This window comes from Rattus norvegicus, chromosome 3, assembly GCF_036323735.1.
Source record: "Rattus norvegicus strain BN/NHsdMcwi chromosome 3, GRCr8, whole genome shotgun sequence".
In the NCBI taxonomy this organism is placed as follows: Eukaryota; Metazoa; Chordata; class Mammalia; order Rodentia; family Muridae; genus Rattus; species Rattus norvegicus.
Genome location: NC_086021.1, coordinates 188,582,033 through 188,608,685, shown reverse-complemented (window position 1 = coordinate 188,608,685; position 26,653 = coordinate 188,582,033). Strand labels below are relative to the sequence as shown.

At 50.1% G+C, this 26,653-nt stretch overlaps 1 protein-coding gene across 21 annotated transcripts in view; it reads left to right on the top strand.

Moving 5' to 3' along the window:
• Kcnq2 (potassium voltage-gated channel subfamily Q member 2) overlaps positions 1-26,653 on the top strand; it is a 59,047-nt gene that overhangs the window by 22,706 nt on the left and 9,688 nt on the right. For 2 of the 21 annotated variants that reach the window (XM_039104184.2, XM_039104177.2), the window contains exons 5-15: positions 189-314; positions 2,561-2,671; positions 3,211-3,306; positions 7,119-7,213; positions 8,836-8,865; positions 11,836-11,904; positions 14,699-14,728; positions 19,616-19,669; positions 23,345-23,568; positions 24,244-24,352; positions 24,834-25,058. In XM_039104184.2, coding sequence (XP_038960112.1) covers positions 189-314; positions 2,561-2,671; positions 3,211-3,306; positions 7,119-7,213; positions 8,836-8,865; positions 11,836-11,904; positions 14,699-14,728; positions 19,616-19,669; positions 23,345-23,568; positions 24,244-24,352; positions 24,834-25,058 — 1,169 coding nt within the window. Of the gene's footprint in view, positions 1-188; positions 315-2,560; positions 2,672-3,210; positions 3,307-7,118; positions 7,214-8,835; positions 8,866-11,835; positions 11,905-14,698; positions 14,729-19,615; positions 19,670-23,344; positions 23,569-24,243; positions 24,353-24,833; positions 26,652-26,653 lie in introns of those variants that run through there. The other 19 variants (XM_006235721.5, XM_006235727.5, XM_017591443.3 and 16 more) reach the window with 15 other exon arrangements.

Sequence of the window (26,653 nt, the reverse complement as noted above, 5' to 3'; positions counted from 1 at the left end):
TCTTCAGTATTCAGGACAAAGCCCTGTTGTCAACCCTGACCAGTGTCTACTCTAGATGTACCTTGCTGGCATCAGGAGGGGACTCCATCCTCCGAGTCTCTTGAGCTGCACAGTTGAGGGCAGGGCTCCCATGCTGGGCTTCCAGGCTGGCCTGAATGGGAAAATGATGTGGCTTCCTGCCTTTGCAGGAGCTGGTGACTGCGTGGTACATTGGCTTCCTCTGCCTCATCCTGGCCTCGTTTCTGGTGTACTTGGCAGAAAAGGGTGAGAATGACCACTTCGACACCTACGCGGATGCACTCTGGTGGGGTCTGGTAAGTCCTGGTCACCGGTCACCATTCCTTCCTCCTCCACATCCTCTGATTACTGCTATCTTAAGGATGTACACCCTGCCCCTTGGGATCTGAAGGAGAGACCTAACTGCCATTAGGCTGAGCTGAGTGGGCATGTCTCTTGGAGGACACCTGGTGGCTGGCTGTGGACATGACAGCGACTGAGACTGATGTGCTTCTTGGGTTGGTAGATGTGATAGGGGACACACTGGGCTCCTTTCTCCCCATTACCTTCTTGCAATTCCCCCACTTGCTGCTGGACTGTGTAGGAGAAGGATTAAGGTGGGGGAATATCAAGGCTCTGAGAGTAATGACCAGAATAGAGCCATCCTGGGGCTTCCCAGCTCAGGAGTTTGAATAACCCTCATCACTTTGGAGCAGTGTGAACTGCCACCGTTCCAGGCACTTGCTGCTAGCCTTCCATCTCCAGTCAATCCTGTCTTTCACTGTGAGGGACAGGGGACAATACAATACTGAAGATGGCTCAGTGGGTAAAGTACTTGGTGGGAAAACATGGGGAGTTCATTTTGGATCTCCAGGACCCGTGTAAAAGTTGGGTACACATGGTTGTGCGTGTGTGTATGCATATGTGCGCGCGCGCACACACACACACACACACACACACACACACACACACACACACACACACACACACACACAGAGTGCAAATCGCAAACTCAGGCCTTGACTCTCTGGGATGTTTTTTAGGTGGTCTGCAACCTACCGACAGTGGCCCTAATTGCAGCTCCCCAAGACTTGCTGCTGCCCAAGTGGCCTTTGTGTCTGAGGCTCCCCATGCTTGACTCTGCCTAGAACACTCCAGAAGTCCTCTCTCACTGCCCCTTTCCTGTTAGTTATCTTTGGACTTCTGCTTGTAGTGGACATGGAAGGCAGGTTTCCTAGGCCCCTGTTTTCTGATATTGCTTTATGGAGCCCACCCTACTCTAATGAGATAGAAATGGGTTTCTCCTACACTCTCGCCCCAAAAGCTTTAGACTCCTTGGAGGTTCAGGCAGAGGCCGTTTCACCTGACAAGCCATGAGGTGATGACCTAGGCAGGTGCTGTGCTTGCAGAATCACTGGGGGGAGGATAAGACAACTGCCGGGTGAAGCCACAGGGAAGTTTACTTGTGATTTTACTAATGCCCTCAGGCCTGGAACCCCGAGTCCTTTGGGAAGAAGCAGATATATTAGGAGTGAAGCGAGTTTAAGTCTTGAGGTGACTGGTGGAGGAGACTGTGTGATACAGGAGAAACTGGACTGTCTAAGAGTGTGTGCCCAGACTCTGCTGAGGGAATCAACTTGGTACCCAGGGGCCCTGAACTGTAACCAGCGGGCCTCAGGGTCCTGTGAGAGTGATATAGCCTATTCTCTTCAGAATGTTCAATGTTGGGTTGGGGATTTAGCTCAGTGGTAGAGCGCTTGCCTAGGAAGCGCAAGGACCTGGGTTCGGTCCTCAGCTCCGAAAAAAAAGAACCAAAAAAAAAAAAAAAAAAAAGAATGTTCAGTGTTCTTGGGGCTAGGCCTTCCTTCTCTTTCAGAACTGAAGCAAACATTTTATCTTTATTGTTTCAAAGTAATCCTTGTATTTTAAAATGTCTACTGGTTTCATAGCAGCCCCTCCCTCACAGCTACCCATTTGTCTTCTTGGCCACCTTCTATTCCCACCCCTTGCCTTCTCCCCTCCTGGGCCAAACCCTCTCCTAGACTGTCCCCCATTCTCCCCGAATCCTGCTCTTCTAGACCTTTCTGAGTCCTAACACTCTGTGGACCTGGAATCCTTGCACTTCCTTGATCTTGTTCCCTGACATGATGGGCACTTACCAGTTAACTAGTGCCCCATTCCTCTGAGCACAGAGCAGGGGTAGAAATGCCAGCAACTCATCTGGATGAGAATTTCTCTCCTTGATTGGTGCTCGTCTATGAACTAGGGGAGTTCATACACATGGGAATGATTCCCCCTCCAGTGTAGAAGAAAGATTGGGGTTTGATGGGATTGTAGAATAAAGGACAGCCTATGCTGACCCTGGCCTATGTTTTGCCCTGGTATGGTTGATGTAGGAAGAATGACCCTCCTGTGGGTCCAGTCAAAGTCTTAGTGTCCAGCTCCCCCTAAACTACTTGGATGAACTTCCTATGGCTGAGCAAGGACATCTAACCTGGGATTGTGGCCTCTGTGGTAGGCCATTGACAGCCTGCCCAAGTGACCCCAGCTCCCTGCCCCTCAGATCACCCTGACAACCATTGGCTACGGGGACAAGTACCCTCAGACCTGGAACGGGAGGCTGTTAGCAGCGACGTTTACCCTCATTGGTGTCTCATTCTTCGCTCTTCCTGCTGTAAGTCCTGCATGCCTTCCTGCTCTGGGGATATTAGGGGTCTCAGAGGCTCCTCGAAAGACTTGACCACAGTCCACCTGTGAACTGTGAAGATATTGGACAGGAGCAGGTCCCTGCGGGGTTCATAGTTCTTAGAGAGGATCCAGACCAGACCAGACCAGACCAGAGTAAGACACTTCTAGTGTCTTCAGATCAGGCCTTCTCAATAGCTCTGTTGATTTCCATGGCTTTCCCATCTGGATGACTCTAGACAGTGGGGGCTCTCATCTGCCACGTACAGAATGGGATGGGTATATTGCCTGCTGATTGGGGCTGACAGAGGCCAGCTGTCTTCAGCTGCCTTGTGGACAGAGCAGGTTAGGAGGGCTCCTGATAGGGATTACTAGGCACTGCCTTCTGCTAGCCAGAGGTTCCCCGGGCCTGGAGGTGCTAAAGAATTCTAAGGGTGTAGGAAGGTGCACCCACAAAACACAAGTATTATGGGCAAGGGTGAGGAGGGACATGGTCCCAGGATACGGTCTGACCTCAGTGATTTGCAGGGCATTTTGGGATCCGGCTTTGCCCTGAAAGTCCAAGAGCAGCATCGGCAAAAACACTTTGAGAAACGGCGGAATCCTGCGGCAGGTCTGATCCAGGTGAGCCTTAGTCCCTGTTAGGGACCAACCCCTGTTCTGATTCCTCCTCACCTAGAAGGGAGCCCACTAGGGTCTTGGTACTGACAATGGCTGTAACCATCCTCTCCCCTGTCTATGGGGAGGCTATAGCCTGTGTTTGGAAAACAAGGTGCTCAGCATAAGAATAGACTATACACATCTGAGGTCACACCCAGTGACTCATGACACTGCTGCTGGATGGTCCTATGCCAAGTGGTCACTTGGCTCAGGTTGTACTGTCCCAGAAACCATTTAGGTCATTTCGAGTGTCCTGTGAGGTAGGTGTCTCATCACACCTATTCTGCAGCTGTGAGACCCACAGCTTAGAGAGGTTGAGAGGGGAAGCAAGTGGCTCCTGAGGCATATCCGTGCCACTTCGACCTGAGCTGTGGACACTGTGCTCTGCACTTGCTCGCTCAGGTGGTCTTACCATTTAGGGGCAGGTTGGATGTGCAGGTTACCTGAACACACATGCAGAAGACAGAGATTCCTCTTGGACTCTGGAGTTGGCCATGCTTTCCTGCCAGATGAATGAGGCCCTGTATCTGTCTTTCTTTTTAAAGATGTGGCCTTCACTGTCTTAGCCTTGGGTCCAGCTTCCTCTTGTGTCTGTGCTGCACAGCTTTCGCCATAAAACTTATGGGTATTGTTTTGTAATTTCAAAATATACAAAAAGAGAACAGAATGCCCATTTGAAAAATAAAATGACTGCAAGTCCGTGGGGCCAAAAGGTTTAACAGGGAGCTGCATAAATTGAATACCACCCCCACATATTCAACAGCACCCTGTGAATCTGCCATCACAGATCAATAGCATAGCTGTTCCTGCCTCACCAAGTGCCTCCTTATTTGTCTTGCCTACACAGTTTCCCCCACTGTGAATTTCAGGATGGTTCCCAGAGCTTCAAGACATCTCCAACCCATTTATGACGCATGATTACAGGGTGAAGGCATTGTGGTAGAACATTTGATCAAAGGGTTTTCCTTTGAGCAAAGATGACTTTCCTGTATATTTGGGGCCAAAGCTTTAGTTAGCAATGTCCCCAGTAGCCCTCATGTAGGTACAGGAGTAGAAAGACTGGTTTTTCAAGAGGCTTATCACCTGATTATAATTCTGGCTCCTGAGCAGAAAAATACTTGGAGGGGGAGTCTCAGAGGAGGTACCAGGCCTTCTATATCCTCAAAGCATTCTATAGAACTCAGCCTTGCCAGCCTGGACCTCAGGTAGATGTTATTGAAAGATTGAAGGAGGGGGTTGGGGATTTAGCTCAGCGGTAGAGCGCTTGCCTAGCACGCGCAAGACCCTGGGTTCGGTCCCCAGCACCGGAAAAAAAAAGGGGAGAAAGATTGAAGGAGACCAAAGTAGTAAAAAGAAATCTCATGTTCAGGGACTGGACGACATAATCTCATTAAAATGTTCTCCCCAAACATTGGCATGTAGGTCCAGTGCCCTCCACCCCCTTTCTTCAGAAATGGAAAGGCTAATCCTAAGGTATCTGTGGAATTACAATGGACTCTGGATATTCAGGACAGCACTGAAGCAGGGCAAATTATGGGGACCCTTACACTTTCAGGTTTTATATCTATTACAAAGCCGCAGCAATCAAAACAGTGTAGGACCTCTGGATGGAGAGGTGGCTCAGCAGTTAAGAGCACTGTCTGCTCTTTCAGAGGATCAATTCCCAGCAACCACATGGTGGCTCACAACCGTCTATAGTGGGATGCAGGTGTACATGTATAGAGAGCACTCATACATTAAATAAATAAATATAAATAAACAAACAAAACCAAAACAACAGCAAAAAAGTATATAGTTCTCATGTAGGGACAAATGTACCAGTAGAACAGTGAGCTTATGTGTCAACTGATTTCACATAGGGCACCAAGTTGTGTAATGAGAACTGTTTCAACCCATTAGGCAACATATTAGGCAACTGGAGACCTGTTTTGTTGTTGTTGCTGTTGTTTGCTTGCTTGTAACAGAGTCTCTGTAGCCCAGGCTGGCCTCAAGCTCATGTGATCCTCTTGTCTCAGCCTCCTAGGTTCTATATAATAGACATGTGTCATCATGCTCAGTTTGGAGTTTTTTTTTTTTTTAATTAAAAAAAAAAGATGATGTTTGGCTAGGCTTTGTGGTGCTTACTTGTAATCCCAGAACTTCGGAGCTGAGGTGAGAAGCTCTTGAGTTTGAGGATATGTTGGGATGTTGCTGTAAATAAATTTAAAAAAAGCTAAATCTATTAAACACTTTAGAAGTATGGAAGCTTTATTGTTTTTATCTTTTATATTTGACACCAAAACACAAGTAACAAAAGAAAAGTTAGAGAGCATCAAAATTAAAAAAAAATGTATGCCTCAAAGGACATTCAAGAATGACAAGACAACCCACGGAATGGGAAAAAGGTTTGGGAATGAGCTTAATATCCAGAATATATAAAGAGCCCCAGTAGCTCAAGCACTAAAGACAAACAACCCAGAGGGTTTTGGTGCAAGGGAATGGACTTTTTTTTTTTTTAAAGAAGAGAGACAACTGGCTGCAAATGTGAAAAATGCCATTAGATGAATGAAGATCAAATCATGAGATGCCAGCTGACACTGGAAAGAATGGTTAAAATTTTAAAAATGGACCGTAAACATTGGTGGGAACATAGTGGCACTGGACTTTCTTTCACACACCACTGGTGGGGTGTAACGTGTAGCCACCACTCAGAGAGCCATGATCAGAGCTGGGCTCAGTGGTAGAGCACTTGTCTCACATGTGCAAGGCTCTGGATTCTACCCTTGGCACCAAAAGAAAAAAAGGGGGGGGGTAACCAAATAAACAAAAAGAACCAGAAAAGAAAGTGGCATGTAACATTGTTACCTATGTGACATGGAACATTGTTGCCTACATTGTTACCCACATGACATGGAACATTGTTGCCTTACCACGTGTTCACTCCTTTGTTAGGACCCAAAACCTAAGCTAAAATCCTCCATGTTTATAGTGCATATAACAGTCAAAATACCTGTGAGCCATGCTCACTGGTGGATGATCAAAATGTATGTGCTATGTCTGTACCATCAAGTGTTATTCAGTCCCAAATGTGATACAGCTCAGTGTATAATCCTCAGCTCTGGGGGCCTTTCCCTCCATGCAAGAAACTAACAAGCAGATCACACAATCATGAGATTCCATGATAGGAAATTTCCAAAACAGTCAAATCCATAGAGACTGAAAGACTGATGCTGCCAGGTCCTGGTGGGAGGTTGGAACGGAAGTGTCTACTTCATGTGTAGGCATGCCTCCCTAAGGGTAAGAAGCTAGGGATAGATTGTTGCTATGGCCACACAATGCTGTGTGTAATTTAAAGGAGTCAAAATGGTAGACTTCATGTTGTGTGGATTATGATAAATATACAAAAAGAAAAAATGTATACAGAATGGAAAGTGGTCTGAGCCAGTGAAGAAGCCTGAGCCTGGGCCACTATGCCTAGTGAAAGAAGTCGAGTCCTCCTAGCCTTGTCCCTATTCCCAGGTCTCATGGGGTTGGGACTGGAGAGACAATGAAGTCACCCACTCGATGTCAAGAAAGACAGAAGGGAAGACCACCAAGGCTCACTGCAGACTTGCTTTGAGCCAGAGGCAGAGTATCTCTCAGACCCCGCCAGCTTCTGTGGGCATCACGCTTAAATCAGGTTAAACTGAGGCTGTGGGTTGAAGACAGGCATGGGGACTACAGTTCCAAGTGGGTGAGGTCCCTGGAGATGGGTAGCCTCGGCCCTGCCACAACAATCTCACCTCTTTCCACTGCAGTCTGCCTGGAGATTCTATGCTACTAACCTCTCACGCACCGACCTGCACTCCACGTGGCAGTACTACGAGCGGACAGTCACTGTCCCCATGTACAGGTACTGCGCCAGGCCCAGCCTCACCACCCTGCATGGTGGTTTGCTTGTTAATTTACATTTGCTCTTTAAACCCCATTCATTTATATTCGTTTTCAAGTGTATGTATTTTTCCACAAAGGATTCTGTGTGGTTTATTTCACAGTATTGATTTTGTTCTTTGTTTTACAGTGTTGTGACTTTTATTTCTTAGTCTTGTACCCATCCTTTGCTTTCCATTCCTCTTTTGGGTTCATTGTGTTGTGATCCCCACTCCAAGACATCCCATGAAATGAATGCTGGCCTTAGTGCTGGAGGCTGCAAAGACTCTAGCAGCCCAAGACTTAAGAAGTATAGAGGTGACTGTTCTTCTGACTGTTCTCCAGCAAAGACCAGAGCAACTATGGTGTGTGTGTGCATGTAAGGAATAACCCAGACTATAGTGAGAGTCTAGGGCTAGGAAAGTCATATCGTCCCAGCATCCTCAGCAAAACAAAACACAAGACACACCCCCCCCAAATTCTGGAAAACAGGAAAGGTCAAGAAGTGCCTTTCTGGGGGCCATCAGGAGACAGTGCCAGCTGGCTTGTGGGCCACTGCACAGAAGACAGGTAGCAGCCCTGGCTTGGGAATTGTATACACAAAGCTTGAGCTTAGATGAAAACATGAGCCAACTGGAGAGATGGCTCAGTGGTTAAGAGCACTGACTGTTCTTCTAGAGGTCCTGAGTTCAAATCCCAGCAACCACATGATGGCTCACAATCACCATCTGTAATGAGATCTGATGCCCTCTTCTGGTGTGTCTGAAGAGAGTAACAGTGTACTCACATACATAATTTTTTTTTTTTTAAAAAGAAAACATGAGGCAAGGCAATAAGGCCTGAAGCTGTAAGTCAGAGCCCCTTGGGTGCTGTTTCTTCACCTTGAACTGAGAGAGAGAGAGAGAGGGGGGGGGGCAGAGCAGAGACAGGACAGAGAGACAGACAGATAGACAGACAGAGAAAGAGAGACAGCGACAGAGACAGAGAGACACACAGAAAGACAGAGAAACAGAGACACAGAGTGAGAGACAGAGATAGAGACAGACACACAGAGAGGGACAGAGAGAGACACAGACAGAGACAGAGACAGACAAAGAAACAGAGACAGAGAAATAGAGAGAGACAGACAGAGAGACAGAGAGAGAAGTCAGACCAGGTCTCCCCAGCCTCATTACCTGAGTCAGACCATTTCATCCCACCTGTTTCTGCCTATCTGAGGCACGCCCAGGTAGCATGGGCACAGAGCTCTGTCAGGACTCCTGGGCTGGGGATCATCTTCAGGGATCTGACAACCAGCAATGGTCAGATAGCCCATAGACCATTCTGCCTGCATCAGTCTTGGCAAGGCATTGCCAGAACAAAGATGGCTTTGCCATCAGCACCCACCCAAGGCTTCTCTGCAGCCCTGAGCCCTCACCTGGCCCTGCCTCAAGCTCCGTGCTCCTAGCAGGGCATTGAGACAGGACTGAGCTATGGGCTAATTTTCTTTATTCTGTTGTCTCCCCTACTTCCCTCAACTTTCTTTTTCATTTCCTTTTTCTTATCCCGTTCTTTTGAAATATTTGGTTCTTTTCCCTTTGTGTGTGTGTGTGAAACCCTTGAAAGCTCACAAACTCAAACCTATGGGGCCTCCAGGTAGGACATGCATGGGATGGAAGATGTGTGTAGCTCTCGTCTGTCTGAGTTTGGGGTGGGGCAAGCCCTCCAGAGCTCATATCCCATCCTAGAGCACCTGCCCTATAGTCCTCATGCTACCATCGTCAGACCCTGCCACCCGATGGCCCCTTCCTGCCTGGAATCCCTGTGTTAGCCTATAGCTCCTTCTGGGCCAGTGTGAGCACACCTTGCCTCTCTGACTCCTGCTTCCTTAGCTGCTGCTTCCCTGTTGCTGGATCCCTTGTCCTTGGTGTGTCTTGTTCCTCAGTGTGGCTTGCTTCCTGCCTTGTCTTAGAGCTGTGGTTCCCTGCTCCTGCCTCTACTTATGAGCAGTATCAGTCATGGGACTAACTGTGTTTCTAAGGGATCAATGTTTAGGACCAGGAGCATATCCCAGACTAGAATCTTACTTTGGACATCTGCCCTAGGTTCTCCCTTCCAGAGTTGAGTGCCCCCATGACCCCATATACCACAGTGGAGAAAGCATGAAGGCCCAGGGAGCAGAGCCATTTATTTATTCTGGGTGGTGGCTCCTTCTTGCTGTGTTCCGGGCCAACTTGGGAAGCAGGAGACATTCTTTTCCCATGTGCATGTAGCTGTGCTACTCAGGAAGTCGTACCCCACATGTAGAAGGTGTGCCACCTCCTTACCCTGCTTGGGTGCAGTCTATGCTGGAGGAAGACTCCCAGACCAGCACAGCCCTTACGAAGTGGATCAGTCCTTCCTGGCCTGGTCCAATAGCAGGTATAGGTCCTTTTCTTTGGAACTGCGACCTGTCTCCTACCTTTTATAGGGACTGGACTAGGAGATTAAATACTTGACTCTCAGAAGGGTCGTTCTCTTAGTAGGCCCTTGGACATCTTCCCAGAGCCCAGAGGCACAGGTAACTGTGGTAGTAGCATTTAACGTCTTGCCTCTCCCGGGGCTCCCGATCTCCTGGCACATGGAAGATCCGTGTCTTGTCCTGTCATGCTTCTCCTCACCTCAGCCCATCTTCTCCAGCCAGCACCACATTCAGAAAGAAAATGTCCCTCAGAGCCCCCAACCTGTGTGGCTGGAGTTGTCCCATGAGCCCAACAGTATTCTCGGATTAGCCCATACTCTCCTGGGGTTGCTCCTCCCCCAATCCATTGTGACTGCTCAGGGGTGACCAGCTATGTGCACGGCCCTACTCCCATGTGTCTGCCCCTGGTTGCTGCTTTGTGTGTCCTGGGCATGCATCCAGTGTGGCTGGGAGGGTTGGTTTTTCCTGTGTCTAACCTGACCTATGTGGTGGTGGTGAGTGTGGGAGCCCAAGGCAGAGGGCTGGGCCAGAGACCCTGCTCCAGGCCCCAGGGCTGGGTGAAAAAGTGGAGGGATGGACCTCATGGCACCAGCCTACTAACATATTGTTCCTGCTTCATGGTGACCTGTCAAGGACAGTGAATGGCTTGGGGGAAGGGAGGCAAGAAAGGGTAGAGAGAGAGAAGCTCACAGGGCTTGAGGCTTTCTGTTCTGTTCTGTTTTGTTTAAACCAGGATTTTCAGAGCCTTTCTAGGTCTGATCCTGGGGCCGTGGCTAGGAAGCAAAGAAAGCCCAAATGTAGCTACCCTTGTCAAAGCCTGTGCAACCTATGGGGGTAAAAGGAGAGGGGAGAAGATAGGCAGGGGCGGAAGTGGCTCAGGGGTGTAGGGTGGGTCTCTCTCTGCTGTGGAGGGACAGGTTTGGAGGGAAGAGCAAATTGGGCAATGAACTCAGCAGCCCTTCTGTTTTAGAGGTGGTGGGGGAGCCATTAAATGTTTGAGTGAGAGAAGAACAGGGCTTCTGGGCATGTTTGAGAGACCGACTGGAGTGGGGGGTGGGGCAGAGAGATGCTGAGAGGGTCTCTGTGAGGTGAACAGAGGGAAGAGGAAGACACAGGGCATTTCTAGTACCTATGGTCACACAGACAGGAGGGCTGTGCTTTTTAACTGCAGGGTCAAGAATGAAAGACAAGATGGGGTGGGGGAGGGGGTCCTGAGGAGCCTGGCGTGTAGTCAGGGCTGTGAGAAGCCAGTGCTGAAAGAGATACAAGAGGATCTGCATCACGAGGGTGTCCTAGAGCAGGTAGGGTCAGAACTGAGAAAAGGGTGGCAGGGCCTGGAGTCATAGGAGCCAAGGAGGTGGGAATTTCGTGGAATAGGCATTTTCCAGGAGGAGACAGAGGGTCTAAGGCAGAAAGTGGGTTGCGATGAGGAGATTTTCATTTCTATGCGGCAAGGGTTCACCTTCCCCATAGGAACATGCCTTTCCTGATACTGTGTCTGTGGCAATGGACTGAACAAACGCCAGGGAAGGCAGGCAGAGGCCTGGCACAGGCTGCCAGCGGTGTGTGACCAGGTCAGGAAAAGGATCAGAGTCATGTTATAGGTTGAGGGTCCTCAAAGCACCAGGGCCCGATGAAACCAGACTTTTCATTTGTTTGGGATAATCATCCTGTAGACCTGGATATGAGCTTCTCTTTGCCCAGCACAGCCCTTTCTGACCTTCCTCCTGAACCATTCCAGTCTCTGGAGGCAAAGAAGCTCTGTAAAGGGACCTTGAATATGTTGTAGTGCTGTTTGCAGCTCCTTGAAAATTTTCAGAGGCAGGGAAATAGAGTGGAAGAGAGGTTGGGGAGGAGACACCCTACCTGGACTCTGCTCTCTTGATCTATTCTGTGCTGAAGGGCTGGGTCCTCACGGCCTGCTGTCCATTTCCTGTGCCCGAGGCCCCAGGCCCCAGGAGAACTGGGAGAAGGGGTTGGCATAGGTAAAGACAGCCCTGGAGCTTGGGAGAGGTGGAGGCACTAAGCCCAGAGCTTCAGGTGTTCTACACCCATACTCTGGCATCTGCTGTTTGCTCTTGTGGATGGCGTAGATGTGGGTGTGCAGCGCTGAGCTTCAGCTCTTAGGGGGTTAGGCTTACTCACCTCTCCTTCTCTTGCCTCAGACTCATTCCGCCTCTGAACCAGCTGGAGCTGCTGAGGAATCTCAAGAGCAAATCTGGACTCACCTTCAGGTCAGCACAGGGTCTCCTCCCACACTAAGGCTGGAACGCTGGGGCACAGTGGGCAGCTTGGGTCTCCCGAGGGGATCTAGAACTTGGGCCAGTGACAAAAGCCCCGGGATGTGCTTGGCTACTAGTCTTAAAGACTAGTTAGATTTTGCTAGCCGGATTAAGGATCCTGTCCCTAGAGGAGTAGCTGGTTAAGGGGATGGGCACGAGGTGGGTGGGGTAAGGAATGGACTTCGATAAAGTATTGTCTGACTCATTCATGGCTAGTGCTTAGGTGGGAGTGGTGTCCCAGCACTGCGCTCCCAGTGTTGTGGGTGGTGGCATGTTCACAGTAGTACCTGCTGGTCTTTCAGTTATAGAATTTGTGACTCTTGGTGTTTGAACCAGGGATGGGTATAAAGAAGGGCTTGCTCTCCACAGAAGCAGAGAATGGGGCTACAGCGCCAAGCAAATTTCTGTTTCCAAAGAGCCTTCGGGAGGACAGGAAGGTGGTAGTGGGTTGATGGCAGGCCATGTTCCTAAACATATGTGAGCACTTCCAAACCTGCTAATGTGACCTCCAGTGACCCTTCTACACCTGGATTTTCTGAGTGGATTCTGGATCCATTCACAATCTTCCATATAAGAAGAGAGAACTTTGGAGAAACTAACAAGGCAGAAGCTAAATAAAGACACAGGCAAAGACTGTAGTGTTATAGCCACAAGCCAAAGTCACCGGGAGTGGCAGGGTGGATCCTCTCTTAGAGTTTGGGAAAGAGTTCAGCCCAGCAACACCTTGACTTCTGTGTCTCTACTCCAGGACTGTCAGATCTAACAACCTGATTATAATGCCATGTTACTGAAGCTCTAGATAACTCAGATCCAGAGCCAATAAAATGGGGTGCTCTTGTAGCAAACACCCAAGAGTGTGAGAGTGGGTTTCAAGCTGGGAAATGATTGGGTCCGGAAGAGGTTTGAAATGCACATTAAAACAAACACACGCCACCTGGAAGGGATAGTGGAAGCATGGAAATTAAAAGATGCTCTGAGAAGTCTCCCAAGAAGTGAGGTTTCAGTTTATGGTTGTGGTTGGTTCCTTTGCCTGTAGGATGTGTCAAGGCAGGAACATCATGGCAGAAGGGTGTAACAGGTGAAAACTGTTCATCTTGTGACAGTTAGGAAGAAGAGAGAAACAGGAAGAATCCAGGGACATGACTCACCCTTCAAAGGCACCCTCCACTGATCTGTCTTTGTCTATATTCCCTGCACTTGCGAATATCCTATTCTCCATGAGCTCATGAATGGATTAACTCAGGGATGAGGTTAACTCGATCACTTCTCAATGATGCCACTAACTGGGGACTTAGACCTCAGCCCATGACACATTCAAGGAGATACTTCATATCCAAACTAAATGGGAATTAATACCCTTCAGAAAGAAGTCAGCACATAATGTGTTACCGAAACTGTACCTGTGGTAGAGTATCAAAGGCTGGCTTGAGTTGTGTTCCCGTTGGGTGGAAGCGGAATCACAGGAGGTGGATTTGGATGCTTGACCATTGAGGGAGGTTTCCTGCCAATTACAAAGAGTACAGCCTAATTTCTCCTTGACGTTCACTGTCAAATTTCAGAAGAAAAATAAGTTGGGAAACCCCTATGAGAAACTTGAACTTGGAGATCTAGGGACATTCTCGGCCTGTCCAGACAGCAAAGGGTTATGCCTGAGGTGAAGCACTTCAGGGAGAGACAGCTCAGTTCCAGAGCACTGGCTGCAGATAGGGCAGAAAGTAGATATGTGACTCAGGTCCAGTCAATCATTTTGGTGGAGGTCAGGAATGAAGACGCTTATACAGGAGGGCAGTAGAAAGGACTCTTCTAGAGTAGACTGACACACACTTCTCAGCTACCTCAGGTCCTCAATAGGATGCTCATGTCTAATGGGATCCATTCTAGGACTATCTCTTGGTTGCACACAGGACTCTCCTGACTAATGCCATTCATCCTGAGCCTCTTTGGGGTCCTACAGAGAACCCTAAACTAGGCCCTTACTCTGTGTAACTCCTCTGTAAGGGTCACAGAAGGAACCAGGCAGTATTTGGAAATGTATCGACAAGCCCTCGTCATACAAAAGACTGACCTGGCACTGCCCTCCTGAGGGGTACCATGGGTCACTCCTCAAGTTCCTTTCTTAGCTAAATAAGATCCAGCCACCATCTGCTTACTTCCACTAAAAGGAACCAACCCAAGTAAGGCAGATAATGGTCAAAATGGCTCTGCAAGCCTGGGGATGACTATTGGCCTTAATATACTATGGACTGTGACAAAGTCCTTGGCTGATTCCTGCTGTCACGGAAAAAAAAAATTGCACAGGAGGGAAATTCCATTAAGTCAAGAGCTTTCTCCAGCTACATTTTCTTCCTGAAGCTTTATTATTATACTAGTATGATTGTGTTGAAATGAGCATCATCCATTAATATACAATAAAGGACCCCCCCCCCGGGTCAGAAGACCACAGTTCCCTTGGGAGCCCCTTCCTTCTCCCAGCCTTGCTCCTGGGCCTTGTAGTACCTCATCAAGAGGACAGGTACCCTAGGAGGAGAGGACAGGTACCCTAGGAGGATGATTCTCTGCACCAGGCCTCATTATGTACAACCCAACCTGTGAACAAGAGGATAGGTGTCAGGTCTAAGGCCAGGGGCCTGAGTCGGTGAAAGAGATCCTAGAGGGGGCCGAGGGAAGGCCCCTTTCCTGGGCCACTGTATGTGCCATGGGGCTGCCAGAGGGGGTAGCTACTAACTCTTTGTTCCTCTATTTGAAGGAAGGAGCCACAGCCAGAGCCATCACCAAGGTCAGTTCCTCCTGCCTCCAGCCGCCCTGGCTTGTTCTATACCCATCTTGCCTTGTTCCCTCCATGTACAACGTGTGTCATAGGGCAGGACACCACGGGGCCCCATGTGTGCTTCTCTGTACAGCAAGTGATTGTGTGTCCTGGCACACCCAGGGTCACTTCTCAGTTACAGCCTCCTCACGGGGGTTTGAGCAGCAAGGGGGGTGGGGCTTCTGGGGAATCATCTACTCCAACTCTGCCCTTGGGCTAGCCCCACAAGGAACTCTGAGGCTGGTTCCTGTGTGCCCTGCAGGTATGTTGCTGGAATTTGCAGCCCCAGGTGGGGTCCCTCCCGTCACTCTAGTGGGGAGGAGAATGTATTCAGAATGCTGGCAGAAGGGAAGAGGGAACTTGCTCCCTGATAACCTTCCGGGGTGGAAGATCCAGGGTCCTCCTGAGGAGGTTAAGATGCCCTACCACTCACACCTCCAAGGATATTCCTACCTCACTGCTCTCTCTGTCTCTCTCTCCTGGTCCCTGCTGACCTCCAAGGCTCCATTTGCTCCGGTTGGTTAGGTGGGGATCCCGTGTCAGCTCTGCTCAGTAGAGAAAGGTGGAATCAGACTGTTTTATCCTAGCATTTACAAGCAAAGAAACACCGTCTCACAGATTTTGAGTTCAGTGTGCATCTGCCTTCAGTGTGCATCAAGGCCTTCAGGCTGAGTGTGTCCCTCCCCGAAGTGACCTGCCCATAAGATACAGTGTGTATATGGCTCATAGACTTAGGGTCTCAGAAGGAGATTTGCCTGACACCTAGTGACCTCCCAGATACCAGGATTACTTAGAATATCTAAACATTGCCCTTGTACAAGAGAGGGTGGAATTAGGCTGAACCCATTCTCTATCCATTGGAGAACAAACACCGTCCTCTCCTGTCCCACAAAAGGATGATTTATAGGTGGCGTCCTGAATGACAAAGAGTGGCAAGGCTTCCCAAATCAGCTAAAGGGACAACCAATGTGGCAAACCTTGGTCACTAAGGAAATTAGCTGGAAAGACACAGGCAGTCTAGCGTAGTCTTGGTTGTTGACATGTGGAGGTAAGAGAGCTAGCTTCGCCTGGCCTTGGTGTGGGTAAAACAGGAGAGTATTGGCAGCCTCGCTGTGCCAAGGGGTACCCACTCCAACTCCTCACTGTTCCTCAGGACTATTCTGGTCTGCCCCTCTCTCAGTACTATTTCCAGTGACCCCTGAGCTGGGAGGCCCTTTGGTTATGGACACCAGGGGTGTGCCCTGGGTGGACCAAGACTGCCCTGACGGTGATGGGTCTGGAGGATTCTTGTTTCATCTCCATACCACCATGACTGTCTGACCCTTGCACCTTGACTGGAAACAAGTTGCCCAGGAGGCTCCTGGCCTCTAGCAGCTCCTTGCGCTTGCTGCCGTAGCTTTAGCGCAAGTCTCGTCTCAGCCTTTCTCTTTCTCTTTCTCTCTCTCTCTCTCTCTCGTCCTCTTCTGCCCCCATCTGGAAAATCTTGCTGCCCCCAAGTGCTTTAATCACTGTTACTGCCCTTCTTGGGCCCCTTTCTCGTCTGCTCTGTCTTTTGGGATGAGGTGCTGACCCTGAAAAGCAGGACTCAAGGTGAGGACCCATGGGAGCCCCCTGGCTCTCCGGTATGTTCCGTGGCTCCCCTGCTCTCCGCTCTGCCACTCCTCTGTCTTCCCCGCGTGTCAGTGGCCCCTACCTGCCTGTACCTCCACACCCTTCCTCCAGGGCTAGTATCTACAAACCCAGTCCTTCCAGGACACCCTGCTCCCAAAATGCTCAGTTGAGGCAGCAGATTTGCCATCCCTGGGAAGGGTGTGCAGGTCCTTTGCACGGACACTGGGATCCTCAAGGAGGTTGGGGCACCTGGAGAGCTGAGTGCTGAGGGAGTGGGAACAGTTTCTGTCAGTGAGGACTCCCACTCCTTCATTGGGATGCACACCTGCTGGCCAGGTAATGGAGGGTAGGGTAGTATCTCTAGCCTCTTTCAGGAGTAGCTAAACTCCCTCTTTAGCACCAAGAACATAGGAAGTGTACAGGAAACTGCTACTTAAGAGACACATAGTGGGGTGAGCCTACCCCTGGGCTCTTGTCTAAATGTTAAGTTTGGTGGAGGGTAGCCTGGTTCCCCAGAATCTTGCTATTCTTAGACTCAGTCAGTCTAGCAGAACTCAGTGGCTGTGTTTCTGGCCAACCCTGGACACAGTCTTACGTGTTCCCTGGCAAGACCAGCTGACATCTTTCTGGGCAAGTGGGCGGTGTGAACCCAGGACCCTCAGCTACCTAAAGGTACCTTCCTGGTGTGTTGTACCTCATAATGAAGGTGCATGGGGTGGTTTGTTCCTGAGGAGACCTACATGACTAGACTGTAAACATTGGGGGACATCTGGGTCAGGGGAGCCAGGGCAGGTGGGAGCTCAGGCCTGTGCTGTACCAGTGTTTTTTTGTTTTGTTTTGTTTTTTGTGACCGCAGTTGCTGTGACTGTCTTTTATGGGCTCACTGTCCTTCTCACTGTCTCCTACCCTGTGCCTAAAGGAGCCCCTTAGCCCTGGCTTTCCCCTTCTTGTCCATACAGGTCCAGTCTTCCTCACAGATGGTGGTGTCTGTGTGTCTTGGTGCCCATCTGCCCTGTCTGGCCTTAGGCAGTGTCGGTGGGCCTATCTGTTCTCCACTGGGCTTGGCATACTCACGGGCAGGCCAGTTGGCGTCTGCCTGTGATTGAGACTGGCCAACCATTTGCACATAAGGTATAGCTTCACTTTGCTGATGGGGCAGAAAAATGATATCAGAGGGAATAGTCATAGCAGCCCAAATTGGAGGTCTTTGGTACCCGCCAATCAGGGAAGGCTGAGGAGAGCAGCTTCTCCGGATCTCATCAGGCTCTCGAGCCATGTTTTCTCAGACAAGAATGACAAGCCACATACGACATTCATTAAAATGAACACAACTGGAATTCATTCCTGAGCTTCAGTGGCCAGGGGTGGTCAGTGGCTGCCCAACGAGACAACACAAGAATCAGACATGGTTTCTATAGCAGACCTGGGCTCAGGCCCAGGATTCTCATGGCTTCCAAACTAGACAACACAAGTATCAGACAGGGTTTCTATAGCAGACCTGGGCTTCAGGTCCAGGGTTCTCAAGAAGCCATAGAACTGGGGAACAAAAGGGACATTTGTCAAAGGTGCTGGAAATGAACCATCTCTGTCTTTTGTTCCCAGGACGGACTTGGGGTCCAGGGTCCAAGACACTAGGGGCTCACTTGCTTAACAAGTTATTTAACCCTGGATCAAGTCACAGAGAATGCTGCAGATACATTACCCTGTAGTGAAGCAGTAAGCATCCAGCCTTCATCTTGCATCTCTGAGGAGCCCAAAGCAGCTCGTCTACTTAGAACACCAAGCCTATGTAGACGCTTGGGCAGAAGTCTTCCAAGCACTCAAAGTCCTGCAGGAGCGGTTTCAGAACTAGCCTGCCTGGTCAGCAGATACTCTCTGGAACTTGGTTCCAGTTTTAATTTCTGTTAATGCCAGTTAGAGCGGTGTGTCCCTTTGTGTCTGGTGTGGGAGGGGGTGGCGACTGGGGCAGTCAGTGACACATGACATAATAAACATGTGATGGGAAAACAGACTGCTGGGCACTCCTAGGGCTTGTTTGTTTCTGATTTGAGATGGTCCTATATGTTGGTTTCCTTGGAGACGAAGTTTGTGAAGTGCTGTTTTAACTATCCAGGAAGAAGGAAGGCCTGGAGGGAAAAAAAGAAAGCTTGTTTTTGTAATTTTTGCTTTTACTTTCCTTCCTTCCTTTCTTCCTTCCTTCCTTCCTTCCTTTCTTTCTTTCTTTCTTTCTTTTTTCCTTCCTTCCTTCCTCTCTCTCTCTCTCTCTCTCTCTCTCTCTCTCTCTCTCTTTCTTTCTTTTTTTCTTTCTTTCTTTTTCAAGATAGGGTTTCTTAATCCTGACTGTCCTGAAACAACTCCCTCTATAGATCAGGCTGACCTCAGAGATCTGCTGGCTCTCTCCTCTCTCTCCCTCTCTCTCTCTCTCTCTCTCTCTCTCTCTCTCTCTCTCTCTCTTCCTTTTTTCCCTTCTTTTTTTTAAACTTAAACATTTTTTTTTCATGTTGTAATGCAAAACAGACCTCAACAGTCTGGGAGATTCTTGGAAAGGGTCACTGTTTTCTGGGATTTTGCTAAGGTTTCTCCTTGGAGCTCTGTTAGCCCAGGCCATGGCAATAAGGTGGACTCGTGCCATCCCAGAAGAATGTACTTGACCAGTCCTTCTAAATATGGCTACGTCTCCAAGCCTCTTCTCTTAAGCTTCCATCTAACTGGGGGCAGCCATTGCCTCCCAAACAAATCAAAGCCTACTACTGACAGATCGCAGGCTGGTGTGGCAAAACCTCGCCGCTTGCCAATTGGTTTGCAAAGCTAAATTGCACATTTTTCCCTCCATGAAAGGCGCATGCTTTGCAGTGGTCACATCCCAGACTATCTCCATCCACATCTGGCCTCCTGCAACATCTTGGTTCATGTATTATTATTATTATTTTTGTTGGCATGAGTATAGCAAAAAAATAATACGTCTCTTAAAACATGAACCCACACTCTGGCTTTGGAAGGAAAGGATATTTTTGGAGGAAAAACAGGGATTCTTTCTCTCCAAAAATAGAGAACCGTTTTCTTTCCCAGGCAGCAGAAGACTTTTTGCGCGCTCCCTTTTCTTGCTGTCCCTGCTCAGACACAAATACTGCGGCTGGGGGATTGTGAGCCTGAACTCCCTAGGTGGTCACAGTGCCCCAGTTATCTGCTCTCTGTTCCGGTCCTGTCACCCGCCCCCAGGACTAACTATACTCTCCTCATTTCCAGTAAAGGCAGACCGTGCCGAGGGTGCCTGTGTGGATGCTGCCCCGGACACTCTAGGTACCACGCAATGCTCGCACGGACTGACCACGCTGCACGCTCCTGCCCTCCCTGCTTACTAGAGGTTCAGGATGAGCCGGTACATTGCCCACCCAGCTCTGAGTCCCTCGATACCTAAACACAGGGCAGAGCTGGGCGCCTGGCCTCCGACTCTAGACAGAGCCCCCTCCTGCCAGAGCAGGGGGCTGGCTGGCCAGGGTTACTGATGTCTACAGTTCAATAACCTTCAGGGAACATTTCCTCTGGGGCCGGCCACTCTGGTACCTCTACTAGGCATTTAAGGACCGACCCTTAGCCGGCACCTCACTGAGGGAGGCAGCTCGCTGTGTTCTGGGCTCTTCGGGGGCCCCCAAAAGCCAAAGGCCATGTCTCCCCCTTCTGACTTGCAGGCCTGGTTTAGGGAAGACTGGAAACAGGATGCTGAAAAGAGCCTCCTAACCCTATGCACCTTGACTACACCCTTCCCTTTCCACTCCCCTGTCTGTTGTCCATGTATGAAGGCATCTGTCCTGCTTGCTCTGGGGCCCCTGCCTCCCGGTTGCCCTCCCGTGCCTGTCCCTTTCCTGGCTGGAACAACCCAGCCGTGTTCAGGCAGCTGTGGTGGCCCCCGCATGGGGGAGCCCCCGTCGTGTGCATGCGTCCGGCTGTGCCGAGCAGCATGCTGTGCCTTTGCACCCGTGCATGCTCCGTGTCCTTCTCCACTGGGAGAGGGGCTTGAGGGCCACCTCCCCATCCCACGGGCCTCTCCGCTGGCTCTGTGCGCTGGAGGCGTGTGCTTGTTGGGAGAATGTTGCAGTTGCAGACAGACTGGGTATCTGTACTGCCCTGGGAGGCAGCCTGCTCAGGCCCTGGCTGAAGCCGCCTTGCTTGTCCACAGCATACGTGTCCAGGTGCTTCTGGCCACAGGTTGAACCTTTAGGACTAAGAGGCTAAGGCCAGGCTGCTTGAAGACCAGAAGGGGTAGGAAGAATGGGCCTTCAGGGCCCAGCCATTGTCAGCCCTGCCTTCTGTGTTCTTGTGGATTGTCCCTCGGGCATCCTTAGTCCAGGCACAGGCTGGGCAGTTCTCTGTGGATGCTGGCCCCCTCCATTGCTGTGCCCATGCATTGACTAGGGCAAAGGCCACCTAATGGCTGGTTTCCTTTTGAATTTTGCTCTGGAGATTGTGACAGGAAGCAAGAGGCTGGGGTTTGCTTGCTTTCCAGATTCTTCCTGAGCTGACCTCTGGCTGGTGTCATACCCCTCGTATATTGGGTAGTTTTGTTCGTGGGCTCTCTTGCTGGGGCTTTAGGAGAAGCTCTGGAGACCTTCCTACCTGATGCTTGCTTTCATCTTGGCTTGGTGGCTTGGGAGGTGAAAGGGAGTCCCTTAAGCTCTATCCAGGGCCTCCATCCAGGCTCTAGAGATGTGGAAGACTGTGAGGAAACTCAGTGTCCTGGTAATAGCAACCCACCTTGTCCCTTTCTCTGTCAGAGCCTCCTTCTGAGGAAGGGACAGTGTGGAGAATTGCAGACAGAAGAACCAAGACTAAGGATGGGGTCTCTTTCCTGGAAGCTATAAATCTCCTATGGGCTGCAATCCTATGTAAGGCTAGAGTCCAGGCCTGAGGTTGTGTGGTTGATAACTTCTGATGGCTGTGGAAGAAATTACTACTAGGATGAAAAAGTGGCTGACTTTGGGTGACCTGCTTGGAGACACCTGTTCAGTCTTTGTTGTTGCAACCTTTGCAGAAGCCAGGGGTGGGGAGGCAGTAAGAGCCTGACTTGCCATCACCAGTCATTGCCCCTCACTCCTTGTGACGGCCAGGGTTAAATGTAAACTGAACATTAGCTATTGTAACATTGAGTGAGTCCTGGGACCCTATCAGGAAGTCAGCTCTGTGACTTGATTCAATATGGTCCACACCAGGCTTGCTTAGTGATAACTCACTTCCCTTACTGAGTGCTACTGGGAAGTGTGTCCTTCCTCACTCTAGCTTCTACCTCACCTATCCAGGGGGGACCGTGAAAGACACATTATCTTGGGTCTCCAATAGTTCCTGTAAGTGTGGGGCCCATAGGAAGAGAAAAGAACATTTAGAAGCCACAACCCCCTGAATATTGTTTTCTTTAGATCCAACTAGAACCATTTAGAAAGGGGTCAGAAAGTGGGTGGATTCTGGGCGTCCCTGGCCACAAAAGTCTAGACTCTGGGCTATTTTCCAAAGCTAGTGGATGCCACTGGCTCCTGATGCGCCCAGAACATGGGGTATTTTGAAGCTGCCTTAGTTTCCCTGTGTGGGTTTTGTGTCCTTGGCGTCCTCTTCTTCCTTCCTCTTCTTCAGAGAGTCTGAGCAGGTACAGATGGTCTCCCAAGTTGCCTACTGTCCAAATGGGTTTGGGAGGACCACCAGTCCCATCTACAGTCCAAGGTGGGTGGACATAGCACCATGGCCATCTTCTCTTGTATAGACAACTCTGTGTCGTATGCTGCTGGATATATCTCTCTGGCTGGTGGCCCATCGAGGGACACCGTGGCTGGGGGAAGTTGAGTTCTGAGGCACTGATGAGCATTGCACCTTCCTTGGAGTTTACCCTTAGTACTGCCAGGTGTTGTCATGGGCCACGTCTGAAGCTATCCTGGGAAGTCCTATGGCTCCTATTTGGCTGAACAAGTGAGTTCTACTTCACAAGACACTTCCTGCCTTCTGCCTCTGGAGCGATGGTGGAATCACCAATGGGGAAATTAACCGACCCTGGATAGAGAGGCCCATTGCCCCCAGAATAAGGGTGGATGCCACCTCTTCCTGGAGCAAGCTAATCATGGACCCTCTGTCTTTTGCTATCTAGATTACAGTGAACCACTGAACTCTGGAGTTAGGAAGAAACATGGGGCGAGGGAGGTTTTAGGACCTTCTAGTTTGGCATGCCAGTGGGAAAGAGTTTTGGTTAGGGGCTGGCCATCACCTCTCTGTTTCTATAACCATCATCTGGGACTGAGGCTTGGGACAACCAGTCCTGTAATAGTCAAAGCCTAGCTTGATAACCTCATCCCTGATGTTCCCCTAGAAACACCCTAGAGGAGGGTCTGAATCCCAGAGACCAGACAGTGTTAGATATAGTGTTCCACATAGAGGCCAGGCAGTTTATGGGACTCAGAAAATACTGGGGCTCCAGTGGGTCTAGACGCATTAGTTGTAATCCTGATCTCTGATGGTCCTGGGACAGGAGATATAATGATGGTTGGGGCTCTCTGGGGGAAGTTGGGATGGGGGCAACAGGGGAGTTCATTAGCTGGGCTAGTACACATGAAGGTCCAGGGAAGAGATCGAGTCTCAAGTGTCTGGAGATGTCTAGGAGTCTTTTGGGGAAACAGACAGGACAGTGTGGAGAGGGCCCTGGCACATTGAGGGATAGCCGAATAATTTAGGAGTCCCACCGCCGTTACCTTCCCAGCTCTGGCCACACCTGTACGGCTCCTCACCTCTACCCTGTGCTTCACCAGCCACAGCTCCCTGTTCCCAGTGTGGTTGGTTACTCTCTGGACTTGCATTTCCCTCCTGGCTTGTGGGCGGGCATCAGCTGCAAAGAGACTTGCAAGCGTGACTTGTTATTTCCAGAGTGATTTCTCTTGCTGTTTTTCTGTGTGTCTGTCTGTCTGCCCGCTCTGTCCGCTGGTCCGTTATTCCTGGGAACAGTCAGAAGGTCAGTTTGAAAGATCGTGTCTTCTCCAGCCCCCGAGGCGTGGCTGCCAAGGGGAAGGGGTCTCCCCAGGCCCAGACGGTCCGGCGGTCCCCCAGTGCGGATCAGAGTCTCGATGACAGCCCAAGCAAGGTGCCCAAGAGCTGGAGCTTTGGTGACCGCAGCCGTGCACGCCAGGCTTTCCGTATCAAGGGCGCTGCATCCCGGCAGAACTCAGAAGGTGAGTCCACCAGCATCACCTTCCCCAAGGCTGGTGGCTGCTAGGGGGAGGACGTCAGTACTTGGCTATAGGGCACAAGTGGAAATCTTTTGGAGCAGGGAGCTCCTCTTCCTATTCTTTTAAGCGATGCCATGTAAGACAAACCACTTTAACACACACCATCCACTGTCAACTTGTAATTTCATGATTTGTCACTTCTGCAGGCAATGGAGAGAAAGTTCCTCTAGGCATCACCCTGTCTCTCTCTAGTCCAGCACTGGACTCCGTGCCTATATCTCTCTACCTCCAGTCTGTGCATGTCACATGATATCGAGCCTCATAGGGTCCATGGCAGCCATTCCACATTGAGCACGGTGTCCCCAAGGATCATTCATGTTGTCAAGTGTGGTAGCTTTCTTCATTTCTGGGCTGGACAGTGACCACAATGCGGTTATCCTTTTATCTGTTGGCAGGGATATCCTTTTAAACTCTCATGTCGTCCAGGCAATGGCTTTTGGAGAAGGCACTAAGAAAAGAGAGCTATAGAGAGGCATGGGCTGTGGAGGGGGGCAATCCAGTGCATCAGAGGCACTGAAGGGCTGTCCTGGGGGAAGCCTGAGTGGCCCTTGAGGATCAGGCTGGGGGTTGTATCCTGTTGTGATTGTCTGCTCATAGTCTGTGCTCCCTTCCACCTAGAAGCAAGCCTCCCTGGGGAGGATATCGTGGAGGACAACAAGAGCTGTAACTGCGAGTTTGTGACTGAAGATCTTACCCCTGGCCTCAAAGTCAGCATCAGAGCTGTGTGGTAAGGGATCTTGATCTGCATGAGAGAGCCCTGTTCACTGACCACATGAGGTCTTGCCAAGCCACCAAAGGCCATAGCTACTGGGAAAGCACAGGGAGTCTAGAGGAGGACTCCTGCCTGCTCCAGCCTCATTATCTGTCAACCTGTTCCCAGAGGTCCAGAGAGTCCTGATAGAGCTAGCTAGACCTGAGAACCCTGGACTGTATGGATGAAATAGGGGACAAGGGCAGGGGCATATCTTCAGACGATCAACAACTGCCCCATACCAGCGGTTCCAAGGAGGATGGGACTTGTCTTGAGGCTTAGCACTGAGTGGTCCATGGTGGGGCAGGTTAAATGGGTAGCCCAGTTGAGAATGGATACTACTTCCCAGGGACTGTGGTCTTGGAGCTGCTTTGAGGGCGACAGACAGGGGGATATGGGAACTGGCCCCTGTCAGTGTAGCCTCTGTCTGGAACTCATTATCTGTCCATCCCTGCAGTGTTATGCGGTTCTTGGTATCTAAGCGAAAGTTCAAAGAGAGTCTGCGCCCATATGACGTGATGGATGTCATCGAACAGTACTCGGCCGGACACTTGGATATGTTGTCCCGAATCAAGAGCCTGCAGTCCAGGCAAGAGCCCCTGCCTGTCCAGTCTGGGCATGAACAGGGCCCTCCGGGACAAAACCAGGCATGGCACAAGGGGCACCAAGGGCTGGGTGACAGGTGTGCAGAACAGGGCCAGTACCAGCTTTGGAGGTCTCTTCCCACCTTGTTGGCTCCTTGTTGCTTTCTGCTGTGTTTTCACACTGTCCGTTTTTAGTATTTCTTCTGCCCCTTCCACCCTTCTCTCTTCCACTCCCCCTGCACTGTGGTGGCAAGTGTCTGTATGTCTGTGTCCACATGTACACATGTGCACACGTGTGTGAATGTGTATAGGTGTGGGCATCTCAACATACCTGTGTGTATGCTTAAGTGAATGCATGTGTGCATATATGTGTGCAAATGCTCACAAGATGTATGGGTGTATGCATGAGCACCATGTGCTGTGCTGTGTATGTGCAGATGTGTGTGGGTGTATGTGTATGCATGTGTGTGGTATGTGTATATATGCTGATAAGCGAGAGTTTGTGACAAGACAGAAACGTGCGACTTCTGTGGGCCCTGCTACACAGTGACCGGAGACCCCAGAACTGTTCTTCCCAGGAACAACCATCTGCCCCCTCATGGTGGGGTTCTGCTTTCTGAGTAGGAAGCACATCAAAGCAACCACTGGGTTATCTGTGTGTGAGAGCAGCTTACTCCAGAAGTTATGTATTCATGCATTGTGTACCCATGAGTAAGACCCAAGTCCACCCCCACACACATGCATTCAACATGTACAGATGTACACGTACAGGCCCATGATCATGATTGTCTGAACCTACCCTCAGCATGCTCACAGGAGCATACATATCCTCGATGCACAATATGCAAGTGTGCATTTCCCAGCTGCAGGATACAGATGTGTGCACAGCCTATGTTCACAACTCTTCCAGCCTACTCCACGTCCCATGTTCCTAGGCACACACCCTTAACCACAGACATCACTCACACATGTGAGTGTTTGTGACCCCTGTGAGGACCTATTTCCTAAGGTGGGACACACCCTGCTTTTAAAACTTGGAAGTAGACCAAGGATTTTGGGTAGGCAGAGAGTAAGGACAATAGAGACAGCCTGAGGAACTCGTTATGGTCACAGAAGTTGCAGCAATGCCCAGTGTCAGGGGCAGGATTTCTAGACCATGATTTGTTCTCATAAGTGAAGGCCAGGAAGATGTAGACCAGCTCAGGCCGGGGTCTCTTAGCAGCTTCCCCAGAGTAGATGCTGTGCATGTACTGTTTGTGGGTGAATGAGAATCCCTATCCTCCAGCCTAGCCCCATGTCCATCCCCACAACTCTTTGCTCCGCAGGGTCTTTCCTCCATGGTTCCCTTTTCCTTCTCGTTCTGTCTGGGAAACAGACAAAACAGACTGCTAATGAGGGTTCATGCTTCTGGCCTCGGATGCAGGGTCCTGTTGCTCCGAAGCTGAGGACTTAGTTCCCAGCACCAATCCAACCTGTACTCTACCCGAGGTTCATTGGGCAGGTTGGAGAGTGCTTGGGACATGGGAAATGCATGGCAGATGTGAGGGCCAGAGTGTGGGTCCACCGTTCTGTTTTGAGTATGTTTTTCAGAAGAATCACTGTCGTCAAGTTCCTTGTTTCTATGCATGTCCAGCAACTCGCCTTGAGTTGTTTACGATGTGTTTTGCCGGTGTCTCTCTTCTTGTTTATGCTG